We start from the raw sequence: 24,313 nt of genomic DNA on the forward strand, positions 1-24,313 counted from the left end.
ATGGAGTCCTGTGACATCCGGAGGGCCACGCGTCTCCCTCGTCCCTGCCCCAGGCTCAGCCGCCTCACCTCTTCTCCGAAGTTGATGATGTCCACGTTCACCTTCTCCTTCTTCAGGCGCTTGGCCAACTTCACCAGCTGCAAGAAAGGGAGCCCGTTACAAACCGGAAGGAAGAGACTCCGGACGAAGGCGGGGCAGCGGCCTTGGAGCGATGCTGGGCGTTTTGCCAATTTGGGCAAAAGGGAAACTCGTCTGTGTCGCTCGCGCACCTGAAGGACTACCCCCTCCCGTGCTGCTGGGGATCTTGGGCCATCGCGTCGTTTGCTTGCATGATCAGGCCGGCCCTGGAGCTACTAATTTCAACACAAGGGAGCCCGGAATGAGGCTTTCGGCAGCAGCAGGGATTAAGGATAGGTAGGGCGAGAGAAAGCTGAGCGAAGGAAGAGAGATGCTTTTGAACTGTGGTGCTGAAGGAAAATGCTGAGAGTGCCGTGGACTGCAAGAAGATCAAACCAGTCCATACTCCAGGAAATAAAGCCAGACTGCTCACTTGAGGGAAGGGTATTAAAGGCAAAACTGAAGTACTTTGGCCACATAATGAGAAGACAGGACACCCTGGAGAAGAGGCTGATGCTAGGGAAAGTGGAAGGCAAAAGGAAGAGGGGCCGACCAAGGGCAAGGTGGATGGATGATATTCTGGAGGTGACAGACTTGACCTTGGGGGAGCTAGGGGTGGCGACGGCCGACAGAAAGCTCTGGCGTGGGCTGGTCCATGAAGTCACGAAGAGTCGGAAGTGACTGAACGAATAAACAACAAGGGCGAGAGAAACAGTACGCTGGGCAGAAGACCAGGGAGGCGCCCCCCCCCCCCCGCCACCCCAAATATTTGCAAGGTGGCCCCTCCCGGAGAGGCCCGTACCATTCTGTGATTTTTCACAGCGCTTGGTACATGGCTGACGCGAAAGGAAGATTAAAACTGCAGCAGCAGGAGCACCCGCTAGCTTCCACACACCTGCAGAGGTGGACATTTTTAGCGGCTAGAGAATTGGACTTGTTGGGATTGAGATCTGGTCTAAACCGTTGCTTAGCCATGAAACTGTGTTTGACCTTCAACCAGTGTGCGTGTGTGTGTGTGTGTGTGTTTCGCCCACCCCACAGGGCTGCAACGAGGGTCAAAAGGTACAATTGCGCTCCCACCACGAAGGGACAGGGCAGAAAATGTATGTTTTTTAAAAAAAAAACGGAAAAGGCACCCAAGGAAAAATATATATCAGACGCTCTGAAGGCCTCCACGGTCTGAGAATCACTCACGTCTTTCTCGTTATCCTCCACCGGGCTCCCCACGAAGGCAATGATACGCATTTTGTGGTTCTTGCCTTGACGGTGTTTCAAAGCCAACTGGAAGAGAAGAACCGAGTTACACAAAGAGTACTCAAAAACCTCTCCGAATTTATTTACTCTTTATTTCATTTCTTCCTTGCTTTTTTTTTTAAAAAAAAGCCAGAAGGATCTTCGCATCCCAGAGTGGCTTATCAAACACAGAACATAGACGCCGATGTCCACAGCTCTGGTTGATTGTGTTTTATTTTAGGGATCGTTGGCCCTGCCTTTCAGACCCCCGACAGGCCCATAATTCAATCCAAACCCTTTAATCTAATCCGGTTTCTGGATCAGATTAAAAAACACAAGAGTAGAATGAAACCGAAACCAAAGGGTGTGTGTCAGTGAACTCACTCAAACAGCAGCCTGAGCGGGCAGAAAACAACTGGATATGTCCAAAACTAGAATGCCGCAATGGAATAGTAAGGTTTATTGTTTTGGTGCCAGTGTCTGGATACCTTCTCCACTACCAACGTGCCTGGTCACTGAGGGCATGGTCCTGGTGGATTCCTCATGGACTTATGGTCCCACTTGAGTCTACCAAGAGCAGAGCCTTCAGTGTGGTGGCCCCCTTCCTATGGAATTCCTTGCCTTTGGAGGTCAGGCAGGTGCCAACGTTGTATTCCTTCCGGCGCTTCCTGAAAACAGCTCTATTCCTTAACCGACCAGCCACATTTTTTATTGGCGTTCTGTTTTTCATAAAGTGTAATTTTTATGGTGTTTTAAACTTTGTATCTTTTACTGCTTTGCTTCTTATGTTCCCTGCTCTGGAATCCATTTCAGATATGGAGGCAGAATACACATTTTGTAAATAAAGAAACAAAACAATAACTCCATTTACCCAACCAATGCAGTTTGGAAGACTCCCGCACCCAAAACCGAAACTTAAAGATCAATTCAAGAATCGTCCGCTGGCGAACGGAGAGGAGGCAACTTACGTGAGCCACGCGAATCCCTGTGCAGAAGGTGATCTTCCCCTTGGGCTGCACCGAGTGCAGCTTGGACAGGATGCGGCCCGTGTCCGGGGTCAGAGTGGTCAACACCTCGCAGTTACTGAAAGAGACGCACACGGGGGTGTTGGTCTCGGTGGAGCGTCTCCAAACGAGGAGCTGCTGTGAGGGAAGTCCCCTGAAACATTTCTCCAAACGGATTGTGGTTGAATCAGCGGCCCCGTTCGCACATGACGGGCAAGCCAGGATTGCGGGCGGATCCTGGCTTACCAGCGACGAGCTGCGTCATGGCTGGGGCTGATGGGGGTTGTAGTCCAAGCCATTTCAAAGGCTTTGAGATTGGGGAAGGCTAGCCGAGGGCATCTGGGGCTTGAAGGAGGCCGGGCGCCTTGCCTTTCTCTCCTGAAAGACTCAGCTTGACAGCCCGGTTAATAACAATAACAATAATAATATATTTATTTATTACCCGCCTCTCCCTCTGGATCGACACCAACCACAACATAATCCATAACATTAGTTAAAAGAGCATATAAAACGAATACAATATTAAAATTACAAGCACAGCATCTTAAATTTCTTAGCTTTATAATTCCTCTGGGTAGGCCTGCTGGAAGAGGCTAGTCTTTACGGCTGTCTTAAACTCTGAGAGAGCTTTAAGCTGACGAATCTCCTCCGGCAGGCCGTTCCACAGTCAGGTTAAGGGGTCTTGCCCAGCCTAGCGCCCTTCCGATGCATTGGACAACGTGTCCCAGTGACCCCCCTGCTGCACCGCTCCGCTCTTTTTTAAAGCGAGGCCTTTGCCTGGAACGTACTTGGCTAAAGTGATGAGGCCGACGTTGTTTTCGGGATTGCTGCGGGTCTTTGAGTGACAGACGATATTGACCGCGTCCTGCTGAGCCTGGAGGCGGGTCGGCAAAAAGTCCCCGTTCCTCATGAACTCGCTGTTGTCGACACTGAAGGGGGGAGAGAGAGAGAGACACGGAGATCGCCCGTTTGCATCCTGTGCGCTCCACGGAGTTGGGGGCAGGGAACAGGCCCCCATCCCACCCTTCCGCGACAACCCTGCAAGGTAGATCGGGCTGAGAGAAAGGAGTCAACGCTTCAAGGGCACCGGAGATTCAGCCCTGAGCCTCCCTGCAACCAAAATAGTCTCGTAATCACTACAACAACCTTCCCTCAATGTGGTGCCTTCCAGATCGGCTGGATTACATATCCCATCATTCACCGACAATTAAGCATGCCGGCCAGGTCTGATGGGAGTTGGAGTCCAACACAGCTAGAAGATCCCACGTCGGGGAAGGCTGCTTTATGCTACACTGGCTTTTCATCGCACATGCAAAGCTGTTCGATGCAATTCCCGTACGGGATATCCATTCCAGCCTTTACAAGCAACCCTGTAAGGTAGACCCGTCTTTTTTATCTGTGTTGCAGATGGGAGTCCTGAGGCAGAGAAGGGAGGCGGAAGGAGAGAGAGAAGATGGAAATTATTTGTCTTATTTGGTGAGCTCATGATATAAGACAGGGGTGGGCAAATTGTGGCCCTCCTGATGTTTTGGCTCAGAACTCCCATAATGCCTCAGCATTGGCTATGTTGGCGAGGCCTCATGGCAGTTGCTGTCTAACACAACCTATTCCTGGTATAAGGGAAATTTGAGCCAGGGACATCCAATTTTGTTGTTACAAAAGTTTCGCAAATAACCCCCCCCCCCCCCGCCAGTCCAAAATGCAAACTGTTTGGCCGAACACCCCTTCTTATCCGAGAGAACAGACCTGGGCAGGATCTACACTACTGCTTTAAAGCGCTTTATAACAGCTTTGACAACGGTTGAGGCCCAGGACACACTGCATATACAGTTTTCAAAACGTTTTCAAAGTGCTTTAAAGCGCTTTAAAAGCAGTAATGTAGATCCCCTCCTGGAGGAACTCAACTATGCCCCAAAGAAAAGACACACATTTTAAATCCATTTTGTTGTCTCCAATGGCAGAAGGAATCCCACCCTTAAAAACTGGATTCTGGGTTTTGACACGTGATTTAACACATAGCTGCATTCCACGTACAGAGCATTGAGAAGTCTCCGCCCCAATGAGTTTACAGTCTAACAAATCTTCCATACTGCGTGAGGTATTTGTTCCTCTCTATTCGGCCCTGGTTAGGCCTCATCTTGAGTATTGTGTCCAGTTCTGGGCACCACACTTCAAGAAGGATGCAGACAAGCTGGAGGGGAGCAACGAGGATGATCAGGGGTCTGGAAACAAAGCCCTATGGAAGAGATTGAAAGAACTGGGCCTGTTTAGCCTAGAGAAGAGAAGATTGAGGGGAGACAGGATAGCCCTCTTCAAGACCTTGAAAGGTTGTCACACAGAGGAGGGCCGGGATCTCTTCTCAATCCTCCCAGGGTGCAGGACACGGAATAACGGGCTCAAGTTACAGGAAGCCAGATTCCAGCTGGACATCAGGAAAACCTTCCTGACGGTTAGAGCAGTATGACAATGGAATCAGTTACTTAGGGAGGTTGTGGGCTCTCCCACACTAGAGGCATTCAGGAGGCAGCTGGACAGCTAACTGTCAGGGATGCTTTAAAGTGGGTTCCTGCATTGAGCAGGGGGTTGGACTAGATGGCCTTATAGCCTCCTTAAAACTCTGCAATTCTATGAAGAAAGAGGCTAACGAGCCAAAGTAATAAAAAGAAAGCTTGAGCAAATGCAGTTTGGTGGATTTAGCGCCCAAAATGGCAGAGAAAAACACAGACACATGAAATCCTGGGCCCTGATTTATTTAATTAGGGGAGCAACCTGTCTCCCCCTCCCCCATCTATGGTTGAGAACAAGGCTTGGAAAATTTGCGGTGGCATCATTTGGAAAAGAAAGAAAAAAATCGGGCCCACAAAGTGAGGGCGCTTTTAAGAATCATTTGGACGGGGATACTAAGAATGCATTAAGTTTACCAAAAGTTTTGCAGGGGCAAAACAGGTGCTTAAAGGCCATTCCTATTTGTTTATTCAATTATCACCCTATTTCGTTGGTTCTAAGACACACTTTTTTCCCCATATAAACATCTCTAAAAATGGGGTGCGTCTTAGAATCACGGGTGTGTCTTAGTTGTGTGTGTTTTTCTGTTGGTGGTACTGAAATTAGTGTGCGTCTTACAATCAATGGTGTCTTACAATCGAAGAAATACGGTATTAAATATATATTATATATTCCATCTTCCCATCAAAAATGGGGCTCAAGGGCTCAGGACAGGAGGGCAAGAGCTCTCTCCCGCCAGTGTCCCCCAACAACTGGCATTCAAAGGTAGGCTGCAGCTGTAACTGGAGGTTCGACTCCCTAAGTATAATGGCTAATAAAACCTTCTAAGCTTTGCTAGCTCAGACTGAAGTGGGGCAACCTAGTCCAGCACTCTGCTTCTGTCGGCCGCCGAGCAGGGGTCCAACTGGGCAGGCCACAAGCCGGGTGTGAAGAACAGCCCCTGACACACACACAAGCACACCCCACCGGTATCTAGAAGTCCTTGAACGTGGAGCCGTCACGACCAGCAAGCCACGCAGACGGGGTGGGCTGCTTGTGGCCCTCCAGGTGTTCCAGCCTGCCATTCCCATCACCCTCAGCTGCTGGCGAAGGCGGATGGGACTTGCAGGACCGCCAGTGGCCCACCCACCCCCTGGGAGCAGGATGATGGGCTTTGCTCCACGCCCAGCCGGTGGTCTCCAACGCTGCAAACCGGAGCCCCCGCGGGTGTCACCTTGCCCCCCCCAAAAACCCTCCCCAATGCCTGTAGGTCCCCCCACCCCACGTGTCCTGCTTTAACACCCAGTTCCTCTCCTTAGATCTATTCATTTGCACCCCAGCCCCTCCCTTTGCCCCCCGACACTCAACCCACCCAGGAGCCCCCCAAACCCTCCCTCTTTTAGCCCCCCCAGCCCCTCCCCCTCTTACCTCCCCCACTTCCTCTCCTCTTCAACGCACTCCGTCGCTCCTCAAAATCTCCCCCTGGGGCCATCGGCGCCCCCCGAGCAGCCCCCCCAAACCTCCCCCTTTAGCCCCCCCAAACTCTCCCTTCAGCCCCCCCTCCCTGCTCCTGTCCCCCCGGAATCGGCGCAGTCTCCCCCCCAAACCCTTTGGCACCCCTCCCCTCCCCCTCCCATGACCCTCCCCCCACCCCGCGAAAGAAGCCCCCCCCATTCCCCTCCCCCCACTAGGCCCAAGCATGACTCAGGGAAACCTCCGCCCCTCCCCCCCCAGCATCTCCTCCTCCCCTCCCCCCCAGAGACCGCCTCCCCTCCCCCCCCCCTCGCTCACCAGACCATGGTGCTCTCCAACACCATCGTGGCCGCTTCCCCTCGGCACCGGCACCAGCAGCCCCCGGACACACCACGGCGGCCGCCTCCTGCCTTCTCGCCTTCCTCTGCCTGCTCCGCTCTGACGCTCCCTCTCGCCCGACTGGCCGCCCGGGCTCGCCCAATCAGCGGGGCCCTTCTTGGCAGGCCGGCCGGCGCGCGCGGAGGCCCACGGGAGGCGTAGTTCCCGCTTCCTGCCGGGTCTCCAGGAAGAAGCCGGGGAGGCGGACTCTGAGCACGCTTCCGGCTTTCTGTTTGTCGTCCCTCCCTCCCTTTCTCCCTCTCTCTCCTCCTCCTTGCCATCCTCCCTCTCTCTCGCTTCTTTCTGCCCCTCTTTCTGCCCTTCCTTCCTACCTTACTCGCTCTTCTGTCCTTCCTTCCTCTTCCTCCCTCCTTTCTTTCTTCCTCTCTCTCACTCTTCCTTCCCCCTCTCTTTTCCTTCCTTCCATCCTTCCTCTATCTCTCTTTCCCCTTCCTTCTCCCTCTCTTTTCCTTCCACCCCCTTTCCTTCCTTCCCCTTCCTTCTCCCTCTCCCTCTTCCTTCCCCCTCTCTCTTTTCCTTCCTTCCATCCTTCCTCTATCTCTCTTTTCTTTCCTTCCTTCCCCTTCCTTCTCTCTCTCACTCTTCCTTCCCCCTCTCTCTTTCCTTTCCTTCCTCCCTCTTTTCCTTCCACCCCTTTTCCTTCCTTCCCCTTCCTTCTCTCTCTCACTCTTCCTTCCCCCTCTCTCTTTCCTTTCCTTTCCTTCCTCCCTCTTTTCCATCCACCCCCTTTCCTTCCTCCCTCTTTTCCTTCCACCCCCTTTCCTTCCTTCCCCTTCCTTCTCCCTCTCCCTCTTCCTTCCCCCTCTCTCTTTTCCTTCCTTCCATCCTTCCTCTATCTCTCTTTTCTTTCCTTCCTTCCCCTTCCTTCTCTCTCTCACTCTTCCTTCCCCCTCTCTCTTTCCTTTCCTTCCTCCCTCTTTTCCTTCCACCCCTTTTCCTTCCTTCCCCTTCCTTCTCTCTCTCACTCTTCCTTCCCCCTCTCTCTTTCCTTTCCTTTCCTTCCTCCCTCTTTTCCATCCACCCCCTTTCCTTCCTCCCTCTTTTCCTTCCACCCCCTTTCCTTCCTTCCCCTTCCTTCTCCCTCTCCCTCTTCCTTCCCCCTCTCTCTTTTCCTTCCTTCCATCCTTCCTCTATCTCTCTTTTCTTTCCTTCCTTCCCCTTCCTTCTCTCTCTCACTCTTCCTTCCCCCTCTCTCTTTCCTTTCCTTCCTCCCTCTTTTCCTTCCACCCCTTTTCCTTCCTTCCCCTTCCTTCTCTCTCTCACTCTTCCTTCCCCCTCTCTCTTTCCTTTCCTTTCCTTCCTCCCTCTTTTCCATCCACCCCCTTTCCTTCCTCCCTCTTTTCCTTCCACCCCCTTTCCTTCCTTCCCCTTCCTTCTCCCTCTCCCTCTTCCTTCCCCCTCTCTCTTTTCCTTCCTTCCATCCTTCCTCTATCTCTCTTTTCTTTCCTTCCTTCCCCTTCCTTCTCTCTCTCACTCTTCCTTCCCCCTCTCTCTTTCCTTTCCTTCCTCCCTCTTTTCCTTCCACCCCTTTTCCTTCCTTCCCCTTCCTTCTCTCTCTCACTCTTCCTTCCCCCTCTCTCTTTCCTTTCCTTTCCTTCCTCCCTCTTTTCCATCCACCCCCTTTCCTTCCTCCCTCTTTTCCTTCCACCCCCTTTCCTTCCTTCCCCTTCCTTCTCCCTCTCCCTCTTCCTTCCCCCTCTCTCTTTTCCTTCCTTCCATCCTTCCTCTATCTCTCTTTTCTTTCCTTCCTTCCCCTTCCTTCTCTCTCTCACTCTTCCTTCCCCCTCTCTCTTTCCTTTCCTTTCCTTCCTTCCTCTCTTTTCCATCCACCTAGGGTGACCCTATGAAAAGGAGGACAGGGCTCCTCTATCTTTAACAGTTGCATTGAAAAGGGAATTTGAGCAGGTGTCATTTGTATATATGGGGAACCTGGAGAAATTTCCTCTTCATCACAACAGTTCAAGCTGCAGGTGCCCTGCCCTCTTTTAAATCTGGTCACAGTTTAGCTGCAGTATAGCTCCTGCAGCTTTAACTGTTGTGATGAAGAGGAAATTTCACCAGGTGCAATATGCATACAAATGACACCTGCTGACATTCCCTTGTCTATGTAACTGTTAAAGGTACAGGAGCCCTGTCCTCCTTTTCATATGGTCACCCTAATCCACCCCCTTTCCTTCCACCCCCCTCTCTCTTCCTCTTTATTTCACACACACACACTTTTCATTTTCTTTATTTTAACGCATTAAACAGCTTCTTCTGGAGCAGGAAAGGATGCAGTTAGTATCCAAAAGGAGATAAGACGCAGGGACTAGCAAAACAGAAATGTTAAAAGTCTTAAAGCAAAACGATACCACAGCTGAAGGTGCAGATCGAAGGGTTTTGCTTAAAATAAATAAAATTGTGTGTGTGCATGATACACACAGACAGACAGACATGGATCTCTAATAATAAAGAACATCAGAGCCCTGATGCTGGATCAGACCAAGGCTCCATCTTGTCCAACACACTATTCACACAGTGGCCACCCAGCTGTTGACCCAGAAGCAAGACATGGAATCCTAGAATAGCAGAGTTGGAAGGGGCCTACAAAGCCATCGAGTCCAACCCCCTGCTCAGTGCAGGAATCCACCTTACATGGGTACAACAGCACCCTCCCGCCCATGTTCCCCAGCAACTGGTGTACACAGGCTTACTGCCTCAGATATTGGAGAGCACACAACCATCAGGGCTAGTAGCCATGGATAGCCTCCTCCTCCTCCAGGAATTGATCCAACTCCCTTTTCAAGCCCTCCAAATGGGTGGCCATCACTACATCTTGTGGGAGTGAGTTCCAGAGTTCAGCTCTGCACTGTGTGAAGACATTTTCCCTTTTATTTGTCCTGAATCTCCCACAAGTCAGCTTCATGGGATGACCCCCTTTGTGTTCTAGTAACATGAGAGAGAAAATGTATCCCTACTCACTTTCACCCACACCACGGATAATTTTGTACACCTGTATCGTATCTCCCTTTAGCCTCCGATAGCATCATCATCATAGTTTCTGGGACTCATGATTGCTACAAAACATGAAACTGTCCCCCCAAACCAGAGCTATCTTCCTAAAGGATCCCTTCCTGGGATTAGATGACTCAAATGAAAACCACTTGGGTCGTTTTTGGCATCAGTAGCTAAAGGGAGCCATTTTCGTTTTGGTTAGATGTGCCTGACTTAGGATCCCACAACAATTGGGTTTCCAGAAAGTGGGATAGCGGCTTCCACAATGAACCCAAATCCCAGGTGCAGAGAGCAAAGGAACGAAACCAACCACAATTCCGGCTCCCACATGAAGTAGGATAAAAGTTGAGAAGAACCCATATCTACGAGGGTTTAATATCAAACGATGAGGGCCTAAGAATTACCCTGACTTGGTTATATTCAGCTTCTCTGCAGAGGTTTTGGACTACAACTCCCAGCATTCCTTACATTTGGCCATCCCAGACGGGAATGATGGGAGTTGAAGGCCAGACATCTGAGGGGGCCCAGAGCAGAAGAGGCTAGTTATATGTTCTGTTCAATGGTTAAAAATTTGAGTTTGAGGTAAACCATGAGGTAAAAGCACCTCTGATTTAGGCCTCAAAGCTCTGTGAAGGTTCACAATGTATATTGAGGGCCTTGACGGCTAACAGAGGCCTTAGTTATGCTGCCTGAGACCAGCAGTATTGTTGGCCGTCCTGAAAGTATCCCTGGTATTTATACAGTTCAGGGGGATTAGAAGGGGTGAAACGGATTGGTGTTTGGGGGTTCTTCAGAAAGGCTATCTATTGGTTCTTGGGTAAGGACCAATAGAAGGGGGGTCTTGCGAGGTGGCCACGTGTTATTGGCCAGAGGCCGAGGCCAGGAGAGGATAAATAAGCCAGACCGCAGCCCTCTTGAGCCATTTGGAGGTGGAATCTGACCGGCAGGAGCTTGGAGAAGAAGAGAGAAGGCTGGAAGGACACGAAGAAGAAGAGGAATATAAAGGGTTGGAGGAAGAAGAAAGGTGAATTGACAGCAGGAGCAAAACGTCTAAAAGAGAAGGCAGAAGATGGACTGGGAGATACTAGCTGGTACTGGAGAGCTTCAGAAAGTCCAGTTTGAGGAAGCAGAGGTAGGCTTGAAGGCAAGGAAACCACATGAAAGGCTAAAGACAGAAGAAAGGGCTGGACCTGAGAGAAGACTACAGCCTAGAAATGGCTTTGAGTGACACCTGCAGTGGAGAGAACGGAAGAAGTAGGTGCCTAAATAAAATAGCTCAATAAAGGTTGCTATGAACAGACCAAATAAATGTAATTTTGCGGCAGTGTGTTCTGTGGTTTCTTGCGTCTTGTTTTATTTAAGCGGTCTTGGGTTGTGGGCAGGGCCTGTAAATGGAATTAAGAGTTTCAGTGATTCAAATGGTGTTTCTGTTCAATGAAGTAAAACCTTGGTTTTGATGCTACACGGGTTTATAGGAGTTTAGTCCCAAGGTTGATTGAGCTGGAAAACAGGATTTGGTACTGGCCATTAAAACAGTAGCATGTATGCAAAGCAAAGTAATATGGGCACAGATTGAAGTCTGCATCCTATCTGACATGAGGGATGAGGGATATTCTAGCTCAACTTTAAGGGCCTTTGGTGCGAAGGAACCGTTTTTAACACTAGTAGAATTTGTTTGGCTTCTTCCTGACTTGTCCTATCATTTAATAAAAGGGTTTTTTGAGCTTTGCTTATTGCAAAGAATTCAAGTATTTGTTACTTTTGGGTCTGTTGTGTCATATTGGAGTTTGATATTAGAAATTAATAAAATTGTATCCCCACCACCCACCCAACAAGTTCATGGCAACGTCTTAACCTTGTGAGGAATGTTGGTAGAAACCTGACTACTCAACACTGGCTCTCGGAGTCTGCAAAGGTCAACATATAATACGATGCTACAACTTGGGGGTTGCTTTTTAAAACCTTGGCAAGTGGCCCTACAGATGTTGGGACAGCAACACCTATCAGCCTGAGCCAGCAGAGCCAGTGGTGCGATAATGGGATTTGCACTCTTGGAAAGTGAATGAATTAAAGACCACTAGGTCTGACTCTGTGAACTTGCTTTTCCTGTGAGGAGCTGGACAAAAATAGGTTAAAGCATGGTTGATGGTAACCAGGGAACGTGTTTATGTTTACATGTGTGTGTCAGGACCCAGATTGCAAAAATGTCATTTACGGACTTCTTTGCCACCACAAAATACCATTTTTAACTGATCCTATGGCTTTATTTCAGTTCTTGTGATTTTGCTCTTAAAAATATCTTGGTATAGACTCAAGTTCTCTTGTAAGTGAAATGGCAGAATAAAAATGCCTGCCCTGACATGTCACACCTCAGTGGGGCCCAGATGTTTGGGACTACAATGCCCACCAGCCAGCCAGCATAGTATGGGCAAGGTCAGAGGTAATGGGAATCATTCCCCCAAAATTGCTTAAGGACTTTGGGGAAAATGCTATTCTACATTGTCCTACATGCCAGCCTGGGGTAAAATCTAACCTAACTGCTGCTTAGAGTAGACCAGTTAATTTTTTTCAATGGGGAGCGGTATATAAATATTCTAAATAAATAAATGGGAGTTAACAAATTTAAGTTCCATTCATTTCAACGGGCCTACTCTGAATAGGACTTAGGTTGGATTTTACCTGTTTTTAAACTCTCCAACTTGCATGGTGCACTGCTTAAAAACAGGATGCCATGGGTTGGCCTCACTACTGAGCCCTGGAGTTTCTAGGTCTTGTTGCTCAGGGCAGGAGCAGGCCCCCATCCCATCCTTCTGTGACAACCCCATGAGGTGGATCAGGCCAAGAGAAAGGGGTCAACACTTCAAGGGCACCGGAGATTCAGCCCTGCGCCTCCCTACAAGCAAACTAGTCTTGTAATCACACCAGCCTTTCCCCAGTGTGGTGCCTTCCAGATGGGCCGGATTACACTTCCCATCATTCCCAGCAATTTGGCATGCTGGCCTGATGGGAGTTGTAGTCCCACACAGCTGGAGGATCCCATGTCGGGGAAGGCTGCTTTATGCTACTATGCCAATGTAGGGGGGGGGAACGCACCAATAAGCGTGGATGCTAAAAAGAGAGATCAACCCTGGTGCTTGATAAACGTGTTAAAAACTTTTATTCTTTAAATCAAAAAATGCTCTGTTCAACGTTTCACCCGCAGTTATGGCTGGCAAAGGCAGATGGAAACAGCAACTGTTTTCAGCTCCTGAGGAAGGACGGTATGTCAGAAATGTTGAGCAGAGCATTTTTGGATTTAAAGAATAAAATAGTTTTTAACATGTTTATCCAGCACCAGGGATGATCTCTCTTTTTAGCATCCATGCTTTATGCTACACCAGCTTTTTTTAATCATACACACAAGGCTGTTTGATGCAATTCCTGTCCATGATAAAGCAACCCTGTAAGGTAGACCAGTCTTTTCTAGCTGTGTTGCAGATGGGAATCCAGAGGCAGAGAAGGGAGGCGGAAGGAGAGAGAGAGAAGATGGAAATTATTTCACTTTGGTGAGCTCATGATAGGAGACAGAGGTGGGTAAATTGTGGCCCTCCTGGTATTCGGGCCGTCAGTGTCCTTCACTTCCCAGGTGCTCCGGGCAGTTGTGTGGACTGGGCTCGGAGGAAGATGTGAAGTGGATTGGCAGCTGTGACATGGACCTGATGAGGCCATTTGGCCATGAGCCCCCGAGTCTGAAATATCTGGATCCCCAAATCACGGCAAAACGCTTACAGTAAAATCCTACGATTGAACATGCCATCACTCTTAAGGAAAAAGAAATGAAGACACCTTTATTGAACCGAGTAGCATACTGTGTGTTATGTCTTACTCCAACAGACAAGGCTGATAAAACAGGTGTGGGGGTTTGGTAGTGATGGTGGGAAATCAACATCCATTTGAATAGGCAATAATGTGCTTAAATTAATTTTTAAAAAAAGGTATTACATGGTTCAAGTGACAAAATCCACGACACGGTGAGATGGATGGATGCCTGGAGATCTCGAATGCCCTCCTTCTGCGCTAGAAACGTGCTCCAGATCCTGCTGCATGAAGTGGCGACTCACAGGGTGGAGATCCGTCGCAGCGCTGAAGAAGAAGCCGAGGTCCATTTCCGCTTCTAGCATGGCTCCATTGCAAAGCTGACGTGAACTCCGCAACCCGTTCCAAGGTGTCGTAGTTTTCTTCTTTAAAAAGCAAACCAACCATCTTGCCTGCTGCTTCCATAAAGCCAGTCAAAAAGCAAAGTCTATAATAATACGCTATAGAAAGAAGTCCATTCCCTCCCAAACTTCATCTCGAAAAGCTGATTTCCCCCAGCGAGTGGGGTGGAGGTGGGGGGAAATACAATTAAATACAACTTCATAAATAGTAACATCGTGAAAAGAAAACAGAACGAAAAACTGAATTGAGAAAGTTCTCTTTTTCCTCCTTGTAGGACAAAAATAGTGGGGGCATTTCTGAAGTCACGGGTGTCTAATATAGACAGCTATTTAAAATATAACTCTGAGAGAATTGGGGGCATAGGAGGCGGGGGAAGAAAGAGGAAGGGTGGGTTTTTTAAACTTTACAAGAATACTCCCAATTCTGAGTCCTGGACTTGGCTTCACGCTAGTATTTTTCACGCCACCGATCAAAAACTACTGGAAAAGATCTAGGTCCCTGCTTATGTCTCTGCACTCAACACCAGCAGGCAATGGCATCTTTTTAATAATAAAATAAATAGAACCATTTACGCCTGGGGTTTCCTGATCTCTTAACTATGTTTTCAGAAGTCTCCTCAGTCTTTTTCAGCATTAAAAAAAGGTATGTTGTTTACGCCTCCACTGAGATTCAACACGAAATCCCAGTTGCTGTTAGTTGGCAATGTGCATTCCAAAAGCTCGTTTGAAACTCTGGTTTTTAAAGCATTGAGCTAATAGGGCAAAGTCTGCTCCTGGAGGGGGAGAAAAATAGCTTTTCGCTTCAACCTGAGATCCTGCTGGTAGGGCCGGATATTCAGCTATACATAGAATTTGAGTGGAAGAAATCTCCCCCTCTACAGAGCTTATAAACTGCTTATTGTAGGCAGATTTTTTTTTCCAGATAGAAAAATGTTCAAAACTGTGGTTGGGAAGGAAAGGAAGAGAATTTCTTTCCCCCCAATTTTTTTAAAAAGGGGTTTAGGAGAGTTAAATATAAATTCTATGGCGGGGGCAATGGCTATTATTTCAACTCATTATTTTTTTTAACGTAGACAAAGTATTTTAAAAAATATATCAGTACATCACACATCCCAAGAGCTGAGAAGCACCTTCCTTCCTTAGGGATATACAATTGGCGTGTCCTCTTTCCTCCTAGTGAAAAGAAGTTGCAATTTCCAAAACCAAAAAGCATCACAACAGGAAAGTTCAAAACAAAACACGCCTGTCATTATATAAAAAGGAAGGGAAGAAAACGTTGGCCGTTTGTATAAAGCGACAGTGAAAGGAGCTGAAATTAGTCAAACCGAAGATGAGTACGGCTATAAAAAAAAAGAAGAAATCAGAAACTAGGGGATTTTCAGATTTTTGTTTTTTTTAAAAAAGGTATTATAAGTTTGCGTCCTTTAAAGAACTTAATACTGAGAACAGGAATAGTTTTCCTCTTCCTCAAGGGGTAAGGGAGTTTGGTCCGCTAGGAAAATACTAAAGGTTTAAAAATGGTATCTGTTTTTGCAGACCTACATACAGTGTAACTTAAAGGCTGAAGAGCTGGAAAATTCCTCCTATGAGCCCCAATGGGTAGAGCACCGCGTTTGTGTGTCTAGATGGGGGCAGCGGGGAGATTCCTTTCCTGTATCCCCTCAAGATGGGCATCCAGCTAGATTAACGGTGGATCTAAGATTAAAAACAAGGAAGACGCCTCCCACGTTGTGTCACCATGGAGGAGGAAGCATCTCCTCGAGACTATTTTTGGTGGGTTCACTCAAAGTTTTCTTGGCCTAAAAACCACGTACTTAAACCAAAAAGTGATATGGCAATTCGGGGAGGCTGTTGGGGGTTTAAAAAAAAAAAAAAACGTCGTTAGAAAGCTATAAAATCAAAAGACGGCGTTCCTCTTCGCCAACGGTTCTGAGCGGGCGACGCGCCCCTCTCCGTGGAGGAACAGGGGCACGGAGAAGAGTTATCGGCACTGGTGGCAGCTGCGCTGAAACGTTCGGCCCCCCTGCGGGTTTCGGGCCATGAGGAAGGGCGCCGGTCCCTTCTCGAGTGGCGGCCTGAGAAACTCCTCCACGCTCAGGGCTTGTTTCCCGTAACAAAGCTGGGGGGCTGGGGGGCTTCGGAGAGCTAGAGGACTTTGTCGGGAACAAACACTACACAGCTGGGAGGGGGAGCGGCAGCCCAGCCTTTTCTCTGTTCAGGTCGAAGGACAGTTCCGAGTTCATCAGCGTCCTCCAAGGGCTGCAGGTCCGTCGCCCCACGGACCACGCCGAGGGAGCCTTCCGCTCACGCCCAAAGCGGTCGACCCTGCGACCGTTCACTGTAAAACAGAAGAACAGGAGACTCAGGCAGGTTTCGAAGAGGGAAGATCACACACCCGCTGTGGCGTCACACCCCACAAGTCAGTTCCCTAATGTATGTCTAGGATTTGGAAGTCTATTGTGTTTAGAATGTGGACCTGAGTGGGTGGAGATTGAATATTTTAGGAATCATAGAATAGCAGAGTTGGAAGGGGCCTACAAGGCCATCGAGTCCAACCCCCTGCTCAATGCAGGAACCCACCCTAAAGGATCCACCCTAAAGGAGGACATATATAGGGAATGACTGAGGTGATAAGGGGTGGGGGGTGTTGTTTTTAAAGTACTTTGGTTCGAGGGGAGAATTAGAGGATCAGGGTAAAGAGAATTGTCTTTTGAGTGTAGGGTGCAGATAGCCAGTTGGTGTATATTAACCAATCCGGATAATAAAGTTCAAGAGTGAAGGTGTGAGAGACAGGAAAGCGTGTATGAGAAGAGAGAAAGGATTGGATGAGAGGTTTGAACAAGGGTCTGAAAAGTTGTATTATGAAACAAAGTTTGTGAACTTTATTTTATTCCTGAAATGATTCCTGTTTAACCCCTTTCTCCACATAGTTTGTAGAAAGGTGGCGTCGGTCCCTCCCCTCAGGCTCATAAAGTGGTGGCGCTTAGCTTGAGCAGGGAGTGTCCGTGGACAGGCCGGTTGTAAAGAGCCCGTGTCGTGGCACACCGCCCCCCCCAGCTCAATCAAAAGAGAAAAGGTAAGGCTACTCCAGCTCCCTCTATCTCAAAGCAAAAGGCAACAGCCCTGGAGATAAGACGGGAGATTTTAAAACATGGAACGGGTCTCTTCGGGCAGAGAGAATTGAGAGTTTGAAGATGTTCCCTTGGAGTCCCCAGCAGCTATGATTTCCAGGGAGGATTGTGAGGGGTTGGCTTAAGCCCTGCGGGCAAGAGACGGTCCCTCTTTCCCTTAGCTGAAAACATAGAACGGCGTCAACGAGGCAGCTGTAGGCAAATCGTGGCGTGGAGGGGGGGGGGCACAAGAAACTTACAAAGCTGATCTCGGTCTCTGGCAAATCTTCGAACTGCTCCGTCAGCTCAGACGGCCGTCCGGGGACGGAGGGTCCTGGAGAAGCACTGGAGGAAGGAAAGAAGACCTTAAAAGGTGTTCTCGGAGAGGACGTGCAGCCACCCCCGGCTTACGGTTGCAGGCAACGGGCAAAAACGACCGAGGGTTCACGGAGGCCGTCGGCAGGGCTACTTTGCCAGAAAAGGAGAACGTCGCTTGTCTTAGTTGCATGAGCGAGCCCTCTAAAAAGCAGGCTACACCTTGTGGCACAAGGCCAGCTAGATTGCGGGGGTCCGGAGGAGCAACGCCTGGAGGAAATCCACTTTGAAGATATTTAATCATCCACACATTTCTATCCCAGACTTCTAGTGCCTTTGCACGTCAACGGGCTACCAAAAAATAAAATAAAAAATCCCCCCACCTTCCGCGCACCAAGTTTCATGGCGGCAATCCGGCCAAGCCGCTTGCCCTGGCTCCAATCCCGGGGCCCCCAGCAGGGGCTAACGCTGGCACCAGCGCCCCCAGAGTTCCCGGACGGGGCGCTTGAATGGCAAACAGCCTGCCACTCCGTCACTGGCAGGATTTACTCAATCCGCTGCGGCCCCCAGAGTCCGTGCACCCAAAGAGATCGGTCGGCCAAGGCTTCCGGCTGGGATTTTTTCCAGCCACCGTTCCCAAAGCGGCGTTCCGTTTGCAAAAAACGCAGCCCTGGAAAGAAAAGCCGCTCTCGAAATGTGTCGGGATGACAGGCACTGCCTCATTCAGCCGTCTCTTCGGTTTTCGTGACAGTTGTAGGGTCCCCTTCCTGCCTGTTGTTTTGAACTTGGCCCCATTAAGCCGGGGGGAGGGGGGATGGACCCCCAGCCTGTGGGGCAATGGGGCCCACCAAGCTGGCCCAGAAAGGCCGTGGGACTTGGGTGGCGTAAAACCCACACCCCTAGTCAAAGCTTTGGCTGGAAAACGAACGACGCCGGGCGGCGTGAGACGGAAGCCAAGCCTGCCTTTTCGCTGCACCACTTCCGTGGATGGTTAAGCAAAGGCCGTCCCTGTGTTAGTGGACGTGCCTCTTTTCTGCCCGTTTTGCACAGGCTTCCCGCCTACCCGAGCAGGAATTCGGCCTCGGGGTGCGGGGATCGGCGGCACCCCCTGCCCGGTTCCCAACGCCCCTCGCAGGCTGCACGGGCGTCCCGGGCCACCGCTCGCGGGCCACGCAGCCCTGCCAGCCGCTCCTTGGTCTGACTAGATTAGGTCTCACCTACTTGGAAGCATGCTGAACTAGCTACCTCCGCAGATAAGTAGTCTGACCTGAGAAGTTCTTCACCCCGTGACCTACGTGTAGGATTAAGAGACAGAGCCTCTGTCATTGACGAGCCGGCTGGCTGTACGGGAGAAAGACACACACACACACACCGCCCCGCAAACGTTTTGCATCAAGGACAACCCTGTTTTTGAAGGCTGAGTTACGCACCTTTGCCTGCAGCCTTTCCCAGCTGAAAACAGACAAAACACGTCGGGGTAGCCAAGAAAGGAGACGGCAAGGCAGAGGGCACGGGGGCGGCACGTTTGTGACATAACACAAGAGGGAACACAAGATCTACACGAGAAATCGATGGTTGCTTTTCGCAAATGTCTTCTTTTTTTTTTTTTTTACCTTGAGGACTAGAACCTTATGCTATTACCCTAAAACAAACAGCACAGGAAGCTGCCTTATACGGGGCAGGACTATTTGCTCTTCTAGCCTAGTTACGGCCGGGTTGGCAGGAGCCGCTACGGCAGAGGGCTCTCCCGTTCCCAAGGCCGAGAACCAGGGAGCGGAATGGCACTTGGGGGTCCAGTGCTGAGCCTTAGAAGCGGTGGCGGTTGTAAAGGGCAATGCCATTGATGGCCCCAGGGAGAGGTTTCATCTCTCTGATGAATGTAATGTGTCAAGGGTTAAAGATGGCTTCTCTGCCAAAGGGTGGCTACCTATGGCTATATGCCAGATTTGCATTCCTTAACCAGACAAAGGGGAAAACTTTCGACCAATAGAGCATCCAATGTAACCTATGACTCGTTGAGATTGTGCACCTTAACTTGAAAATTGAATGCAGCTTGACTTGCTAATCCAGAACTGACCAATAGAAGGGTTAGAAAGGGACTAACACTCTCTTGTAGTCAGGGCCTATATATACTGTGAGATTCCTTTGTTCTGGGCGCCTCCGTCTTGTGGAACCGGAGAGCACCCCCATACTGCAGTATCGGAAGGAAATGGATGAAGTGTATTCTCCAGCCCCGTGTGTTTGATTGGCTATTAACGCGCCGGGGAAGCGGGCCTTTAAATCCCTGGTTGAGGGACAACGCCATCAGGGCAGGACTGTGGAGCTGAGGGCCAGGGCTCTCCTAGCTTAGCAGAATGAGCAAGGGAACGCCCAATGCAGCAGGTCATGTGATTTAGTTCCGTGCTGAAGTCATGCACAATGCCAAAGGAAGAGGTCCCGCCCCCCCTCCCCGGAAGACCAGAGTCCGAAATGTCCGGAAGTGAAAACGGGGGGTAAAGAGGCAGGGCAATGGAGGGCTGTGGGTGATAGCAAATATTCGGTGTCTTGCTGCCTTAGCCAGATCCTCTCCACCCCCCACCCCCCCAGCAGGGCTTTTCAACTCCATTTTTCTCTTTCCCTTCCAATTTCTGATCATTTAAATCCGCCTTCCTCAACCTGGGGCGCTCCAGATGTGTTGGACTGCATCTCCCAGAATGCCCCAGCCAGCTGGCTGGGGCATTCTGGGAGTTGTAGTCCAACACATCTGGAGCGCCCCAGGTTGAGGAAGGCGGATTTAAAGCCAGTCTCCCCCAACCCGGTGCCCTCCAGATAGGAAGGGCGGGGGTATATGGGAGTGGTAGTTTTAATCCACTTGAAGAGCAGGAGGTTGGGGAAGGCAGGACGAGGCACCCCTGAGGCCGAGAAAGCTCAGAGCGGAGAATCGGAACGAGGCCAACGCCAGGCCGTTCTGAAACGATGCTTCTCCCACCTGGCCTGCTGTTTTGGCTCAGCAAAGAGAGGCCATCGGCTCTGGTTTCGGAGTGGAAAGGGTTAACGGCGCAAGAGCTGCCGGCCGAAAAATAATTACGTGCTTGTTGCGGTGCAGGCTCACCCCAAAGATGGGCGCATCACTTCAAAGGCGAAGGCAGCGGGAAACCCAAGTCGTGTCCAGCGCCCGTAACCTATTTGGGATCTCCCCCCACCCCCCGGTCCTTTTGCAGGCTTTTAACTTGTGAACAGTCGATCCTACGGCACCAGCTGGCCGGCCTCTGTCTCCTCTCACCTAAACGTAGGGGGGCTGAGCATGGTCCCAGAAGAAAACGATTCTGACGCTAACTCTGCCTGTGACCTAAGCGGAGATCGAAAAAGGGTTAGAAGGCTTCCCCCCACCACCACTGTCGGGTGGGCCAGGCCGTAGAGCGCTCCTAGGTAGGCAGACGCGTCGAGCGGAGGGAAACCGGGGCGGTGGGAGCTGCCACAGCCGACCGACCGAACGGCCCCCCTGCCTTCGGGGTTTGCTTTCTCCACGGCTTGACTTGAAGCGTGGTTTGTCGGAGCCTGACAGCAGTCTGGCTGCTGTGTTGGCTCAAAGGCCGTATCTCAGGGGTAGGCAACGAGGTGCCCATAGGTACCAGTGTGCCCGTGGGCCCCTTCCTTAAAAAACAAAGATGTTTTGCTTGCAGCGCAGGGTGGCTTCAAAGCAAAGTGAGGCCTTTGGGCTGCCCCCTTTCACCGATGCCTCTGGGTCTCACTGAGGGCTCAAGAGACATCCTTAGAAAACGAAGATGGCTGGCCAATGTTTTCGCCTGCAGCGCGCTCATTTTGTGCTGGCGGGCAGGACAGCTTCTCAACGGGCCAAATGTGTCCACGGGCCCGTAAAGACGCCTCCCCGTGCCTTATCGGGTCCAGTAGCCCAATTTCCACTGGTCAGCCAGAATAACGGGACGTGGAATTAACGGGCTCAAGTGACAGGAAGCCAGATTTCGGCTGGACATCAGGAAAAACTTCCTGGCGGTTAGAGCAGTACGACAAAATAGCAGGGAAAATATCCTGATCGTTAGAGCAGTACAACAAGGGAACTTGTTACCTAGGGAGGTGGTGGGCTCTCCCACACTAGAGGCCTTCAAGAGGCAGCTGGACAGTTATTTGTCAGGGATGCTTAAAGGTGGATTCCTGCATTGAGCAGGGGGTTGGACTCGATGGCCTTAGAGGCCCCTTCCAGCTCAACTATTCTATGATCCCCCCAGGATCCTGACCTCAGGTGAAGTTTTAATTCCAGCCAAACTGACAACTGCCCCTTCCCTCACACTTGGCTGGGCCGCAGGAATTTGGACAGCTTTATTTCCTGAGCAAATGGAACATTTGGGAACGTGCCACGGCATCATACACTGGTGGGAACAGCTTCACTGTTTGAAGTACAATACGATATGGGAATGAAGGGAAGAGCAGAGCACTTTGTATCGGAAGACAAAGTTGTGCCCAAAGTGGGTAGCTCTATCGGCAGGTATCTGTACGATGGGCGGGGGAATGAAAATGAGAACTGTACATCCTGCCATGGACAAGCCTTCCACAGTGTGCGGGGACACCGTTGTGTACCACGCGCAGCTGCGTACTCACACAGGCCCTTTGGCAGTATGTAAACATTGCCGAAACACTGTTCGCTTGTACCCTAAAAGTCGCTTCTGCTAAAACACGGCTTTGCCTTTTTGAGTCCTAACCCAGCCTCTCACCTAGGGGAACAGCTTTCCAGAACGATTAGCGTCGAATCCGCTGAGGTACCTGACTTGCAGACTTCAAATCCTAGCGACCTAAGCAGAGAAATACGTGTGAGCGTGAGAGAAAGATCCTTCCTCTCATCGGTGAGTAATGAACTTGAGCTTCTTTGCAAACAATTTGCAAAGCTTCTTTGGGGGCGGGCGAAGCAAAAACGTTGACCCGCTAATACAACAATAATTTCTCGCTCTATTTTGGGGGCAAAAATTCAACGCAACCGTTTGCAGCCCAATTCCTGAGCTGCTAATTTAGTAAAGAACAAAGCGAGCCCCAAATTAGGTTGCAATCCCATAACCCCTTGCCTGGGAAGGAGACCCGTTGAAACCGACGAACTAGTGTTTAGGGACCGTGTTGACAATTTAGTTGTTTTCTTGGGCTGTGGTATTTTAATGTGAACTGTTGTATAACTGTTTTAAATCGTTTTAAGTGTTTGCCGATTTTCATTTTGGATGCCGAGTGGTTTCCTTCTTCTGAGAAAGGCATCTAAGGGCGCAATTCTATGCATATTTAGACAGAAAACAGTCCTATAAACATGCAAAGGACGGCAGCCGAAGACATTTCATAAAGAAGAAGAAAAATATGGTATTCCGGCTGGAGCGTTGCTTGCGTCCGTATTTTAGCTGCCGGGCCAAACTCCTTAATCCAGAGAGAGATTTTTTGCCAATGAATAGGTATGCAGACAGCGGCTGTCATGAAAAGGTAAGGCGGCTTACATAATCCTCCTCCTCTCTGTTTTATCCTCATGACAACCACCCTGTGAGGTAGGCTGCATTGAGAGACTGTGACCGGCCCAGAGCCACCCCGTGGGTTTCCATGGCTGAGCGGGGACTAGAACCCGGATCTCCCGACTCCCAGTCTGACACTCTAACCCAGCCTTCCTCAACCTGGGGCGCTCCAGATGTGTTGGACTGCAACTCCCAGAATGCCCCAGCCAGGGGCATTCTGGGAGATGCAGTCCAACACATCTGGAGCGCCCCAGGTTGAGGAAGGCTGCTTTAACCCCTACACCACACTGGCAAGGGAGGAGCAAACTGGTGCATCTTCCTCCTTCACACTGTTTGTGCCTTTCTCTTTCTTTCGCAATGGGAAGGCATTCAATGGAGCTTCCCTGTGGGACGATTTAGCCTTGGGAAAGGAGACGGAGAAGCACGGGGAATTCCAGCAAGCCAGTCCGCCAACATGCCCAAGCGCATCCACAGAAAGTATTTGGCTCTCGGACAGACGCCGACTCAACAGAGCTCTTTCGAAACACGAGGGCCGACGTGGCAAGGGGCGGAGGTGGATAAAGAGGATTTCAGGAACCGTCGAGAGTCTGGTGGGCACAGAATAGCCCACAGGTAGGCAGCGTGGTAACCGCGGGCAGCAGTGTGTTCTTGAACTGAAGAACGTAAGAAGTGCCAGGCTGGATCAGACCCAGGGCCTGTCTAGTCCAGCACTCTGTTCCCACAGTGGCCAACCAGCTGTCAACGGACAAGCAGGACACGGTGCAACAGCGCCCTCCCACCCATGTTCCCCAGCAGCTGCTGCAAAAAGGCTTAACTGCCTCTGATACTGGAAGTCTCTCTTTCTGGATGCCTGCTGAAATGCCCTGACTGTCCCACTTCTTTTTTAAAAAAATAAAATAAAAAATAACCACATTTCTTGCTGGCAGCTGGAACCTCTTCAAAGCAAAGTGAGGAGGGCCAGGATCTCTCCTCGATCCTCCCAGAGTGCAGGGCATGGAATAATGGGCTCAAGTGACAGGAAGCCAGATTCCGGCTGGACCTAACTGTTAGAGCAGTATGACAAAACTTCAGGAAAAACTTCCTGACTCTTAGAGCAGCACAATAGAACCCATGACCTAGGGAGGTCGTGGGCTCTGCCACCCTAGAGGTCATAGAATCATAGAAAAGCAGAGTTGGAAGGGGCCTACAAGGCCATCGAGTCCAACCCCCTGCTCAAGGCAGGAATCCACCCTAAAGCATCCCTGACAGATGGTTGTCCAGCTGCCTCTTGAAGGCCTCTAGTGTGGGAGAGGCCACAACCTCACCAGGCAACTGATTTCATTGTCGCACTGCTCTAACAGTCAGGAAGTTTTTCCTGACTGTTAGAGCAGTCTTCAAGGTGCAGCTGGACAGCCATCTGTCAGGGATGCGTGAAGGTGGATCCCTGCATTGATCAGGGGGTGGACTAGATGGCTTAAGAGGCCCCTTCCAACTCTACTATTCTATGATACTATGAGGCCTCTAGCTGCTTG

General features: G+C 50.2%; 2 protein-coding genes across 6 annotated transcripts in view; both read right to left on the reverse strand.

Moving 5' to 3' along the window:
* The window catches only part of PSMD4 (proteasome 26S subunit ubiquitin receptor, non-ATPase 4), a 331,723-nt gene that overhangs the window by 9,863 nt on the left and 297,547 nt on the right, over positions 1-24,313 (reverse strand). Inside the window, exons 2-6 of one of the 2 annotated variants that reach the window (XM_063145734.1) lie at positions 6,630-6,661; positions 3,143-3,283; positions 2,319-2,433; positions 1,312-1,398; positions 69-137 (exon numbers count right to left, since the gene is read on the reverse strand). In XM_063145734.1, coding sequence (XP_063001804.1) covers positions 69-137; positions 1,312-1,398; positions 2,319-2,433; positions 3,143-3,283; positions 6,630-6,655 — 438 coding nt within the window. In that variant the 5' untranslated portion in view covers positions 6,656-6,661. Of the gene's footprint in view, positions 1-68; positions 138-1,311; positions 1,399-2,318; positions 2,434-3,142; positions 3,284-6,629; positions 6,740-24,313 lie in introns of those variants that run through there. The other variant, XM_063145733.1, reaches the window with a different exon arrangement.
* Positions 13,511-24,313, reverse strand: part of PIP5K1A (phosphatidylinositol-4-phosphate 5-kinase type 1 alpha) — a 62,321-nt gene continuing 51,518 nt past the window's right edge. For 2 of the 4 annotated variants that reach the window (XM_063145722.1, XM_063145725.1), the window contains 3 exons: positions 22,035-22,112; positions 17,271-17,355; positions 13,511-16,238 (listed from right to left, as the gene is read on the reverse strand). In XM_063145722.1, the coding sequence (XP_063001792.1) occupies positions 16,236-16,238; positions 17,271-17,355; positions 22,035-22,112 (166 nt within the window). In that variant the 3' untranslated portion in view covers positions 13,511-16,235. Of the gene's footprint in view, positions 16,239-17,270; positions 17,356-20,141; positions 20,654-22,034; positions 22,113-24,313 lie in introns of those variants that run through there. The other 2 variants (XM_063145724.1, XM_063145723.1) reach the window with 2 other exon arrangements.

This window comes from Elgaria multicarinata, chromosome 21, assembly GCF_023053635.1.
Source record: "Elgaria multicarinata webbii isolate HBS135686 ecotype San Diego chromosome 21, rElgMul1.1.pri, whole genome shotgun sequence".
NCBI lineage: Eukaryota > Metazoa > Chordata > Lepidosauria > Squamata > Anguidae > Elgaria > Elgaria multicarinata.